At 39.9% G+C, this 13,728-nt stretch overlaps 1 protein-coding gene across 1 annotated transcript in view; it reads left to right on the forward strand.

Moving 5' to 3' along the window:
• LMTK2 (lemur tyrosine kinase 2) overlaps positions 1–13,728 on the forward strand; it is a 141,810-nt gene that overhangs the window by 85,745 nt on the left and 42,337 nt on the right. The window contains exon 7 of the mRNA XM_004459718.3: positions 4,321–4,454. Within this exon, the coding sequence (XP_004459775.2) occupies positions 4,321–4,454 (134 nt within the window). The remainder of the gene's footprint in view (positions 1–4,320; positions 4,455–13,728) is intronic.

A 13,728-nucleotide genomic window follows, 5' to 3' on the forward strand; every position in this document is an offset into this window, starting at 1 on the left:
ACTGAGTCCTTTCCAAGAAGTAATTTCAAGTTGCTTTTCTGTTATCTGTGTTCTTAGGATAAGCACTTTGCTGCCATCTAGTGTCCGTCATTTTTGTTTGGAGGTTTTTTTTTTGTTTTTTGGATTTTTTATGGGGGTGGTTGTGGGATTCTGAGGAATTTTTAAAACTTGGTAAAGGAAACTTTATTTTAATTCAGAATGCACTGTTGTTCTTGATGGCTGTTTTTTTTCCTTTAATGATCCAAAGTAGTAATCAGTGTCCACCTGCTAAACGTCAAGACATAAATAAAATAAACAGCTATCTAAATATAGATTTGTCTGTTTGGAATAGAATTGATTTTTTTTTTTCTTTTAATTTTTTTCTCTTGATTTTAGTTGATTTTTTTTTTTTCAATTTCTCTCCCCTTCCCACCCCGCCCTTGTCTGCTCTCTGTGTCCATTCCCTGTGTGTTCTTCTGTGTCCACTTGCATTCTTGTCAGCAGCACCGGGAATCTGTATCTCTTTTTGTTGTGTCATCTTGCTGTGTCCGCTCTCCGTGTGTGCAGCGCCACTCCTGGGCGGGCTGCACTTTTTTCATGCGCACTCTTCATGCATGGGGCTCCCGTACATGGGGGACACCCCTGCATGGCACGGCACTCCTTGCACACATCAGCATTGGGCACGGGCCAGCTTACCACATGGGTCAGGAGGCCCTGGGTTTGAACCCCTGGACCTCCCATGAGGTAGGCAGACAGACAACTCTTATCAGTTGAGTCAAACCTGCTTCCCTTATTTGATTTTTAATACTTGCTTATTATGAAGATTTTTACTGAAATTAAAAACTTTATGCTAATTTTTCTTTGGAAATGTTCATGAATCTTGAGTTGCTTCTTTCTTGTCCTAGAAAGTCATGAAGTCATTAAAGACCGTATTTATATTTATTGTAAACTGTGGTATCAGTAGAGCTCTGAGGAGCTTTCTGGAACATAGAACCAACCCTCGATCCTACGCAGTCCATCAGAAGTCATCCTTGAGAAATAGTGATCAGTCTTCTCAGGAATCTTTGATCTTAATTCCTCATTCTCAAGTTAGGTATATTTTTGGCTAGATTCTGCTACCTTATCTTCCCAGCAGAGGGAGACCTTTTAGTTTTTGCCAATCTGAAAACATTACGAATTTTAACATTAAAATATATATATATATATTTATTTAAAGAAGCTTTAGATTATGTAAATGTTATACCAAAAATATAAGGGATTTCCTTATACCCCACCCCCTCCCCCTCCCACACTTTCCCACATTAACAACGTCTTTCATTAGTGTGGTACATTTGTTATTAACATTTTAAGTAAAGTACACTTCTCTTTATTACATTTTATCTTCTAGTGAGATTTGGGAAGTAGGATGTTGCTGAGAAAAGATATTTTAAGAGCCCCCACTCTGCCCGTCCTCTGCTGTCCTGGGAAGGTCACTGAGGGTTCCCTGCTTGCCAGCAACTACTGTGTGTTTTGAAAACAGGCCAGATACAGCATGGCATAGTCATCCTTTTGTGTGAGAATAAGTTTTTCCTCAGATGGATATTGCAGGAAAGGGATTAGGCCAATGAATTTGAGTTGTCACTTCATTGGTGATGTATTAATAAATAAACTTTTAAGTGTTTATTTCCATATTTAGTTTCCATATGGGCTACCTTAGGAACATCCCATTTGCTTGGAGCCCTGAGTTTTTTTGCTAGAATTTTTCAGGGTTGATTTCATTGTCATCGGGATCATTCTTTATTCCCCTAACTCCCATGTTGGATAGAGCCTAGCCTGGAGGGTGGAGGGGTGAAGAGCAATGCATATGTTTTTGGTTTTTTGGTTGTTGGTAATGTCTTTGTGGAGGGGGTATATATATGTATATATTTTTAAAGGTGTTGATAGAGTTTATTAAATATTAAATTGTGTAATAGCCTACAATTAGGTAATTATATTTATAAATAAAAACAATACCTTCTCAAAGCTCAATTCTTATTTTTTCCTAAATTCTGCCCTAACGTATATTCTTGAGATTATTTAAATCTCTTGTATCTGTATGGTGAAATATAGATCTCTTTTACTGGTGCAAAATGATCATGATGTCATGTTGGCAGGTTGAAATCTGTCTTGGTGATTTACCAAAGGGAAATTGGCAAATGTTATCTCTAGAAATACATTGTTTTGTTGATTTTCTAGAATTAATAAAATGATAGGGAATAATGTAAATTAAACATAAACATATTTTATCTGCAGCTATTACATTTTGAATAGCACACAAGGATTATGGAGCTATTCTTCCATTATTCAAAGGTATTATGCAATTCAGTAAAGAAGTCATTCATGTCTGATGAATAAGTAAAGTCGTGGTGTATCTTGTTTCACTTTGGATTTGCTCATTAATGTAAGTGAACATATCCATTGATATTGATGTTGGAAAATATTAAAAATTAATAGGAAAATATGTCTATTTTCCTCTGGAGTAATTTGTAATGCCAGTGGGAAGAAAGGGGAATGAATGCCCAGTATTGGAAATCAGTGTGAGGAGTGAGGACAGCGCTGTGGACAGGGGTCCTGCAGGTGCTGAGGGCACGCACTGGTCCTTCCTGGCATAGAGCAGTGACACCTGGCTCTTGGCAGAATTCTACAGGTTGATGCCATTGTTCTTCTATTTTAAGTTATTTTGCATGCATTCTTATAAAACAAATCAATTTAGCCTCCATACTAATTTAGTTCATTTGCTAAATTGAATTTTCTTGACAAGTTGGTAAACTGAAAAGTACAAGTCTCTCTCTACATTTATTTTCTCTGTGGCTGTGGACAAGTGTCTCAACCTCACCAAGCCTCAGTTCACATCTGTAAAGCATCTCAAATGGTGTGAGTTATCTGAGCGAACGTGTGTGAAACACCTCACACAATGGCCAGCACAGATCCACGGCTCAGCTGGCAGCTGCTGCTGTCGTCATTCACGTTCAGGTCACTGACACTGGGGGTGAAGCGCATTTCAGTTCTCAGAGGGAGCCTACCAGTTACGTTAGAATGTACGGTCCTAAACTGAAGTCATGAAATAATAAGGTCAGGTAGCACAGGGAAGTCAGCATTCCCATTTTTGTGTATTGGTTGTCTAAGTAGGAGTTTGTTCATTTTCCTGTTCATGCTCCTCTCCTTGGAATAGGCTTATTAACTTCTTGAATTCTCCCGGGGCAGCCAGGTTGTTCTTTCTCACAGTGGTCTGTGGGCAACACAGGCCTGGGAAAGCTGGCAGGGACCTGAGGCACTTGTTGCTACCACTGGGTGAGCCTTTTTCCCTTTTTTCGTATTTCCCTCTCCACTGCTACTCAGTGTTTAGGTGGGGCCCGGCGGTGCCCTTTGTGGCACAGCTGGTAGTTGTTGGCCAGGTTTCTTCCTGTCTTCTCTATTTCTACACTTAGTTTACTCTGTGTAGTATCACAAAATTATCTTGTCTTTACTGTTCATTTTACATGTATTTACATAACAAAGGTGAACTCTTTAATCTAATTAGAATGTCCCTGATAAGATAGTGTTCTATACTTTTTTTCCTCTGCCCTCCCCTCTCTCCCACCCCAGTTGTCTGTTCTCTGTGTCCATTCACTGTGTGTTCTTCTGTGTCCGCTTGTGTTCTTGTCATGGCACCAGGAATCTGTGTTTCTTTTTGTCAAGTCATCTTGTTGTGTCAGCTCTCTGTGTGTGCGGCGCCACTCCTGGCCAGGCTGAACTTTCTTTTGCGCTGGGCAGCTCTCCTTACGGGGCACACTCCTTGCATGTGGGGCTCCCCTATGTGGGGGACACCCCTGTGTGGCAGGGCACTCCTTGAGCGCATCAGCACTGTGCATGGGCCAGCTGCACACGGGTCAAGGAGGCCCTGGGTTTGAACTCTGGACCTCCCATGTGGTAGGCGGACACTATCCATTGAACCAAGTCTACTTACCTATACTTTTTTTTTTTAACTTTATTTACTTATTCACCCCTCCCCCTTGTTTGCACTCCCTGTCTGCTCTCAGTTCTCGGGGCAGCACTGGCCAGCTTACCTTCACCAGGAGGCCCCGGAAATCAAACCCAGGGCCTCCCGTATGGTAGACGGGAGCCCAATTACTTGAGCCACATCCTCTTCCCAGTGTCCTATACTTTTGAAACATGTGGTTGGATTTGCTTATTATAACTTTGAAACTTGGTCACTTAGATTCTTCATAAGCTCAGACTTAAATAATTTGTGACAAGTCATCTTAATAATGTTAAGGCACATGTTTAACCGCTCAGTTTGTTAGTGTAGTCCACTTTGAAACTAAAATGTATTGATTTTTGCAGGGTGATCTGAAGGCATATCTGCGCAATGAGCAGGAGCACATGCGAGGGGATTCGCAGACGATGCTGCTGCAGAGGATGGCGTGTGAGATCGCCGCGGGCCTTGCCGCCATGCACAAGCTTCACTTCCTGCACAGGTGGGGCTGTCCACTCTGCGCTCTTAGCATTGCAGTCAGAAGAGGCTGTCTGGTTTGTGAAAAGTAGGACAGACTGGAGAATGAGCTCTTGGCTTATCAAGTAGGGCCATCCTGTACTGCCCAGGGTCAGAATAAGGGTTTAAACCAATATCAGGGAATAAAATGTCTTAATACAGTGTTTTCCAGCCTAAGGTTTAGAAATTATTCCCAGAACTTTAAAAAATGTACAAAAGTATATGTTCCTCAGATTTGGGAGTCAACAGTTTCAGTCTACTTCATAACGTCTCTTGTTGGATCCTTTTCATGTCAGCTTTAGGCATCTGATTCTGATCGCTCGATTTCACAGTGATTCCCAGCTCACACTCCCAAGACGGGGAAAAGCGCATCTGTGTGGCTTCCATCCTCTTGAGCTCCTTAAGGTTTGGCTACTTCAGGTGTCAGCTCTGAAGCAGAGGATTCCTGGGACCTGAAGTGAATAGCCCATACCTGTGGCATGCTCTGTGTGAGCAGCACAGCCACAGACAAACATGTTTCTGTCTAAACCTTTCAGGCCCCATTGGAATGACAGCACTTTTTTGAAGCACACTGTCTTCTGTTCATGTTGTGGATGGTGATTTTCATAATTAAAACAACAAAGGGCTTTTGAGTCCTATCTGAGATAATGGCTCTGTGAACCCAAAAGACTTCTGCTTCCTTTTCTCTAGGCTTTGGAGCTCTGATTTATATTTAAAGTGGACTATTTCTCAGGTCTCCAGGGAAACAAGTGTCTTTTTAGCAATATATTTATAGCATGATTCCATTCTTTTTCTTTATAAGTAAGAAGACACCTGGTTGTATTTGTAGGGGTGTGTGTGTGTGTGTGAACAGGCACAGAGCAGTATTCTCAATGTTACTTCAGAGTGCAGAGAGAAGGACAATTATCATCATTTCTCTTAAACATCTTTATCCTATTTGACTTGCTGTTGTAAGCAAGTCGTTATAATAATACGATTTATAAAAGATCCTGAAAGGTTATGGGTTTCTTAGGGGTCAAGCATATTTCCTACATGAAACTTAAGACTATGAAAGATTTATGTGCTTTTCAATGGAGAAATCTTATTATATTTAGTTTTTGAATTGTTTTATAAGAGGTTAACATCTAGCATATTTGTATTGTGATAAAAATTTTACAAAATACAAATGATTATTATCTGGTACTAGGTTTTAAGTTTCTTTTTTGTTAAGAGGAGACCTCTCCCTGATTCTCAGGTAGTCCACATCTCTTGACTCATGCTTATAACATTCATAAAAGCCATGTAAACAATAGTAACTGCCACTTTGTTGCCATGCCACGCCTTCTGCACCCATGCTAGCCATGGCTGGAGCTCCCTGTCCCCTCAGTATAAGTCTCCTGGGCAGTTTATCAGGGAACTGCATTAGGTCACCAAGATGAGCTAAATGAAAAGGGTCCCAGGAGGCTATGTGCGTTCTTGTGCTGGTTAATGTAGCTGGTAGACCTGTTTAACAGTGGCCTTGAGGCAGTATTCGAGTGATGAATTGTTAAGAATTGGCAATATTAAAGTTTTAGAAAAAATTAAACTAGAAATCAAAGGAGAGCTGTGAAATAAAACTACTAGGCAAGAGACAGAAATCGATCAACAGAACAAAATCACCAATATATATAGATGCCTACATATCAACAAAACAACCCATGCTAAGAAACAGAAAGATATGGCCCACCTAAAGGAAAAACCAAGGATAAACACATTAGAGGATTTAAGCTTTATTAATATGTATCAATAAAATTGATTTGTTTAAAAAACATTTCCCCTTCACAACCCTTAAAAATGTAGTAATAAAATGAACATAATCAAGTGTCTATTAAAGGGAAGCAGATATGGCTCAACAGATAGAGTGTCCGCATATCCTATAGGAGGTCCAAGGGTTCGATACCCAGGGACTCCTAGCTTGTGTGGTGAGCTGGCCCATGCGCAGTGCTGCTTCACACAAGGAGTGCCGACCCACGTAGGGATGCCCCCACATAAGGTGCCCCTGCTCAAGGAGTGGCCCCTGTGCAAGGAGAGCCATCCTGTGTGAAACTGCAGCCCACCCAAGAGTAGTGCCACACACACCGAGAGCTGACGCAGCAAGATGATGCAACAAAAAGAGACACAGATCCCCATTGCTGCCTGATGAGAACACAAGCAGACACAGAAGAATACACAGTGAATGGACACAGAGAGCAGACAGCAGGGGAGGGGGGATAAATAAATAAATCTTTTTAAAAAGTGTCTATTAAAAACAACAAAAACAAAACCACATTAGAGGCATATAACAGCAGATTTGAAATGTTAGAAGAACGAAAAAGTGAATTTGAAGACAGAACATTTGAACCCTGAAAAGATAGGAGGACAGAAAAGAATGCAAAAATTTGAACAGGGTCACAGGGAATTGAACGACAACATTAAACTCACAGACACATGTGTTATAGGTGCCCCAGAAGGAGAAGAGAATGGAAAGGGGGTAGAAAGAATATTTGAGAAAATACTGATTGAAAAATTTCCAACTCTTATGAAAGACAAGAATGTCAATATTCAAGAAGGACCATGTACCCCAGACAGTAAATCTTAGTAGACCTACTCCAAGACATCTACTGTTCACATTATCAAAGGCCAAAGATAAGGAGAGGATTTTGAGAGCAACAAGAGCAAAGCATGTATTACTTTCAAGGAAGCCTCAATAAGGCTTAGGTGAAGTGCTAATCTCATCAGAAACTATGAAGGCAAGAAAGCAGTGGTATGATATATTTAAGGTACTGAAAGAGAAAAACTGCCAGCCAAGAATGCTTTATCTGGCAAAACTATCCTTCAGAAATGAAGAGAGTTTAAAATTGTTACAAAACTGAGAGAGTATGTTACCAAGAGACTGAATCTACAAGAGATACTAAAGGATGTGTTACAGCCTGAAATGAAAAGACAAGGGCAAGAGCTCTGGAGAAAAGTGTAGAAGTGAAGAACATAAGTAAGAGAAATGGAAAGGGTTTAAAGGCAGGCAATAGTAAGATATGACAATATAAAGCCAAAGGATAAAATGGATGAAGTACATAACGCCTTCATAGTAGTAACCCTGAATGTTAATGAATTGAACTCCCTAATTAAAAGACATAGACTGGGAAGCAGATGTTGCTCAAGTGACTGAGCTCCTGCCTACCACATGGAAGGTCCATGTTTTGGTTCCTGGTGCCTCCTAAAGAAGACAGCGAGCTGGTGAGATGGGCAGGTGCGGCAAGCTGACACAAAAAGATGACATAACAAGAGACACAAGAAGAAAAATATAATGAGAAACACAACAAAGTAGGAAGCAGAGGTTCCCAGTGCTTCCTAAAGAAAAAGCAAGACAGCAGGCTGACATGACGGGTAAGTACAGCAAACTGATGCAACAAGAGATACAAGAAGAAAAAACATAATGACAGATACAACAAAGCAGGCAACGGAAGTGGCTCAAGCATTTAGGTGCCTCTCTTCCACATTGGAAGTCATGTGCTCAGTTCCCAATGCCTCCTAAAGACACAGCAAGTACAAACAATGAGGGGATGGGGAGAAATAAATAAAGTAAATCTTAAGGGAGAAAAAAGACATAGAATGATAGAATGGGTTAAAAAAAATAAGAGCCATCTATTTGTTGTCTACAGGAGATTCACCTTAGATGCAAGGGCACAATCAGGCTGAAAATGAAAGGTTGGAGGAAGATACTCCACGCTAATGGCAATCAAAAAAGAGTGGGTATAGTAATATTAATATCAGATAAAATAGATTTTAAATGTGAAATGTTATAAGAGATGAAGAAGGTTACTATATATTAATTTTTTTTATTAATTCATTTTTTAAATATTACATTAAAAAAATATGAGGTCCCCATATACCCCCATTCCCCTCACCACACTACTCCCCCCATAGCAACATTCTCCTCCATCATCATGACACATTCATTGCATTTGGTGAATACATCTCTGAGCATCGCTGCACTTCATGGTCAGTGGTCCATATCATAGCCCACACTCTCCCATGTTCCATCCAGTGGGCCATGGGAGGACCTACAATGTCCGGTAATTGTCCCTGCAGCACCACCCAGGACAACTCCAAGTCCCGAAAACGCCTCCACATCTCATCTCTTCCTCCCATTCCCCACACCCAGCAGCCACCATGGCCACTTTCTCCACACCAATGCCACATTTTCTTCAATTACTAATCACAATAGTTCATGAATAGAATATCAGTAAGTCCACTTTAATCCATATTCTATTCCTCCATCCTGTGGACCTTGGATTGGTTGTGTCCATTCCACATCTATATCAAGAGGGGGCTTAGATTCCACATGGATGCTGGATGCAATCCTCCCGCTTTCAATTGTAGGCACTCTTGGCTACATGGTGTGGTGGTTGACATTCTTCAACTCCATGTTAGCTGAGTGGGGTAAGTCCAATAAACTAGGGTGTAGGAGCTGAAGTCTGTTGAGGCTCAGGGTCTGGCTATCATATGGTCAGTCCAGAGATTGAGAACCCCTGGGTATATCTTAAACCCCAGCACCAACTACAATTCTGGTAAAGTAACAGGAAAAGGTTGTGAAAGGAGATCACATCTGAGTCCAGCTCCATCACACAGAAACACCAACTCCAAAGAAGGACCAACTGACATGGCAGTGAACTCCATCTGCCATGACCATAAAACCTGTGGGTCTCTGTAGCTCTCAGAAAAACCAATACCTGGGGTTGTATCTACTTTATCTGTCTCTGGGACTCTGCTCAGGTGTGCATAAGGGCAACCCATCTGATAACCTCCCGGCTCTTTTTCAGAGACTCATAGCCATATAAACTCATTTGTCCTTTCCATTTCCCCCTTGATTTAGGTCAAAAATCATTTTAAACTCCTGTTATTATATGTAGACAGAGATATTCTGCTGGTCTGAGTTGAACCTTTTATTCAAGGTCATTTTCTAGTTACGTCATCAGCTGGTACTTGGTAGTGCTCCCTTGGTGCCAGGGAGGCTCATCCCTGGGAGTCATGTCCCACTATATATTAATAAAAGGAATGATTCACCAAGAAGACATAACAATAATAAATATTTGTGCACCTAACAAAGGTGCCCCAAACTACATGAGACACAAACTGGCAAACTGACAAGAGAAATAGATGCCTTTACAGTAATAGTTGGAGACTTCAGTACTCTACTTTTTAGCATTAGATAGACCATCAGGACAGAGGATAGATAAGGAAACTGAGAGCTTGAATACTACAATAAGTGAGCGAGACCTAGTAGACATTTTTAGAGCATTACACCCCCAAACAGTAGGATATACATTCTTTTCAAGTGTTCATGGATCTTTCTCCAGGTTAGACCATGTGCTGGGACATAAGTGAGATGACAATACATTTAAAAATATTGAAATTATACAAAACACTTTTTCTGTTCATAATAGAATAAAGTTAGTCATTAATAGGTGAAAAAAGGGAAAATTCACAAATATATGAAGATTAAACAAAATGCTCTTATTTAATCAGTGGGTCAAATAAGAAATTGCAGTAGAAATCAGTAAACACCTCAAGACTAATGAAAATAAGAACACAACATATCAAAACTTACAGGATACAACAGAGGCAGTGCTGAGAGGGTAATATATAGCCCCTCAAAGCTTTTATTAAAAAAGAAGAAAGATCTAAAATCAAAGCTTTAACTGAACAACTGGAGGAACTAGAAAAAGAACAGCAAACCAATCCCAAAGCAAGCAGAAGGGAAGAAATAATAAAGATTAGATCAGAAATAAATGGAAAAAAAAAAAATAGAGAATATCAGCAGACCTAAAAGGTGGCTCTTTGAGAGGATCAACAAAATCAATAAACCTTTAGGTAGATTAATAAGGAACAAAGAGAGAGAAGATGCAAATAAATAAAATGGGAAATGAGAAGAATGATATTACCACTGACCAATCAGAAATAAGAGGATGCTATGAACAACTGTATGCCAACATCGATGAAATGGACAAAGTTCTGGAAACAAGTGAACAGATCACAGTGACTCTAGATGAAATAGGAGACATCAACAAACCAATCACAGGTAAAGAAATGGATACAGCCATCAATTTTCATTTTCCCCCAAATGAAAAGTCTAGGATCAGATGGCTTCACAGGTGAATTCTGCCAGTCATTTAAAGAAGATCTAATACCAGTCTTGCTCAGACTCTTCCAAAAAATTGAACAGGAAGGAATGCTACCAAACTCATTCTATGAAGTTAACATTGTAATACCAAAGCCAAATGAAGATACTACAATTAAAGAAAATTACAGGCCAATTTCTTTACTGAATATAGATGCAAAAATCTTCAACAAAATACTTGATAACTGAATCCAAAAATACATTTTTAAAAATTGTATACCACAATCAAGTAGACTTCATACCAGGTATGCATGGGTGTTTCAACTTTAAAAAATCAGTGTAATACATCACATTAATAAGTTGAAAAATCAGATGATCATTTCAATTGATGCAGAAAAGGCATTTGACAAATGACAGCATCTTTTCTTTTGTAAGGATAGAAGAGCTGCCTTTTCTTTCTCTTTTAAAAACTAATTCTTTAAATTTATAGAAGCTTTAACTGCATAAATGGTACATCGAAAATATAGGGGATTTCCATACACTCCCCCCTTCCCCCTCACACTTTCCCCCTTTTACAGCATTTCTCATTAATGTGGTACTTTTGTTACAATTAGTGAACACACATTGAAGCATTGCTACTAACCAAGGTCTGTAGCATGGTTTATACTTTGCACCAACAATTTTATAGATTTTGACAAAATGTTTAATGGCCTGTATCTGTCATTGCAATGTCATGCAAAACAATTCGTGTCCCCAAAATGCCCCCTGTTACACCTATTCTTCCCTTTCCCTCCCCTCAGAACCTCTAGTTGACCACTGTCTTTTTATCAATGTTACAAGTTCTTCTGTTGCTATAATAATAGTAAATCTACTTTAGTTCATAGTTGCATTCACCCCTTATGTTTGTTCATTCCTTAATCTTGAAAATTTTATGATGGTGATGTCCACTCTGCTTCAGATTCGGAGGGGGCTTAGATCCCATGGGGCAGTGGATGGAACTGCCTTGCCAACAGTTATAGATACTCTCTGTTTTTTGGACTGGACATTGTCCGTTATCCTTCTGTTAGTTATCCTTAGTGAGTCTGATGAACTGGAGAGTAGTTGGCCACAACTGTGCTGAGGTTCAGGGCTCAACTGGCATATGAATAGCCAAAAGATTTGTCTCTGGGACATATATTTAACAGGTTTAGTGCTAATTATAGGTTCAAATAAAGAGTAGAAGAACAATGTATAGGAAAATTATAAATAAATCTAACTGATACAATGGGGAGATAGGTTATCATATATTCCAAGGCAAGGCCCTCCAACAGGGTGCATTTTCCTTGAATTGTCTGCCCTGCCTATAATGTCTAAATCTCTCTAGAGCCCTCAGGAGCTGTGTTAGTCAGCCAAAGGGGTGCTGATGCAGAGTACCAGAAATCTGTTGGCTTTTATAAAGGGTATTTATTTGGGGTAAAAGCTTACAATTACAAGGTCCTAAAGTGTACAACTCAAGGTACCGTAAGAGGTATTTCCTCACCCAAAGTCATTTGCCACATGTTGAAGCAAGATGGCAGGTGACATCTGTGAGGGTTCAGCCTTCCTCTTCCCTCTTAAGGTTCTGTGGTCCCAGCTTCTTCTAATCTCAGCTGTAGGCTGGCATAGGGCTTGTTTCTTCCTGGGCTCAGCTGCTCTGGTCTCTTCACAAGGTCGGCTGTAAACTATCAGGCAAATGGCTCACCTCTCTTTAGCAGGGCCTCTGCCGTGTCTTTGGAGCTATCTCTCGTCCTCTGTGTATCTTCTCTGTATTCTCAAGTGAGTGTCCATTTATATAGCCCACCAAGGGGACAGGGAATCAGCTCTGCACCAGAGACATGATTGAATCAAAGCCCTAATCTTAACATAATCAAGTAAACATAAAACCTTTGAATTTAATACAAAAAGTATCATGCTCAGAGAAGCATACCAGTTTACAAACATAATCAGTATCTCTTTTTGGAATTCATAAATAATATCAAACTGCTATAGGAGCACCGCTGCTTGAGGCACTGTTTACTGTGGCAGTCAGATCCTCCTGAGATGTGCATAAATGTAAGCTCTGGAATGACCTCCTGACTCACTTTGAAATTTCTTAGCCATAAAAATCATTGTATTTAATATTTCCCCCTTTTGATCTAGGTCTTTTTCCAAATGCATCACTAATTGGCACTCCGTAAAAATCCCTTGGTGCTAGGGAGATTCATCCCCGGGAGTCATGTGCCATAGGGGGGGAAGGTAGTGAGTTTATATGCTGAGTTTGGCTTAGATCAGGAGGTAACTGTTAGACAATATATATTACTAGGCTAAGTTTCAATTTCACAAAAACAAGGTTCATAAATACCAGCATCTCTATCAAGGACCTGGCTTATTGGTCTGTCCTCTTTCGCTAGGCACTGTGTATGTACTCAGGAGATTCTTGCCACTCTATTAGAGAACGTAGCAGGACTTTCCAGGATGGGAATTCAATATTCCATCGGTTATTATGGGGGTCTCCACCCACTAAGAGCACCCATGACCACATGAACACTCATATTCCATAGAGGCATGCCTCAGGTATATCCTTTCTTGATAAAAAACACTCTGCAAGATAGAAATAGAAGGAAACTTTCTCAATGTGATAAAATTACATATATGAAAAATCTACAGGTAACATTGTCTCAATGGAGAAAGACTGAAAACTTTTCTACTGAGTTTGGGAACAAGACAGGGCTACCCACTCTCTCTACTGTTATTCAATATGGTGCTAGTAGTAGTTCTAACTAGAGCAGTTAGGCAAGAAAAAGAAATAAAAGGCTCCAAAATTGGAAAAGAAGTAAAGCTTTTGTTATCTGCTGATGATACGATCCTATATTTAGAAAACCCCAAAAATCTACAGCAGGACTATTAGAACTTATAGGCATGTGGCAGTTTGAACTTATTTTATGAATCCCCAAAATAGAAAGATTATGTTTGTATTTAGTCAGCTAAAGGGATGCTGATACAAAGTGCCACAAATCTGTTGGGTTTTACAAAGGGTATTTATTTGGGGTAGAAGCTTGTAGTCACAAGGCCATAAACAGTAAGTTACCGTCTCTCACCAAAGTCTATTGCCACATGTTGGAATAAGATGACTGCCAGTCTCTGCAAG

This window comes from Dasypus novemcinctus, chromosome 23, assembly GCF_030445035.2.
Source record: "Dasypus novemcinctus isolate mDasNov1 chromosome 23, mDasNov1.1.hap2, whole genome shotgun sequence".
In the NCBI taxonomy this organism is placed as follows: Eukaryota; Metazoa; Chordata; class Mammalia; order Cingulata; family Dasypodidae; genus Dasypus; species Dasypus novemcinctus.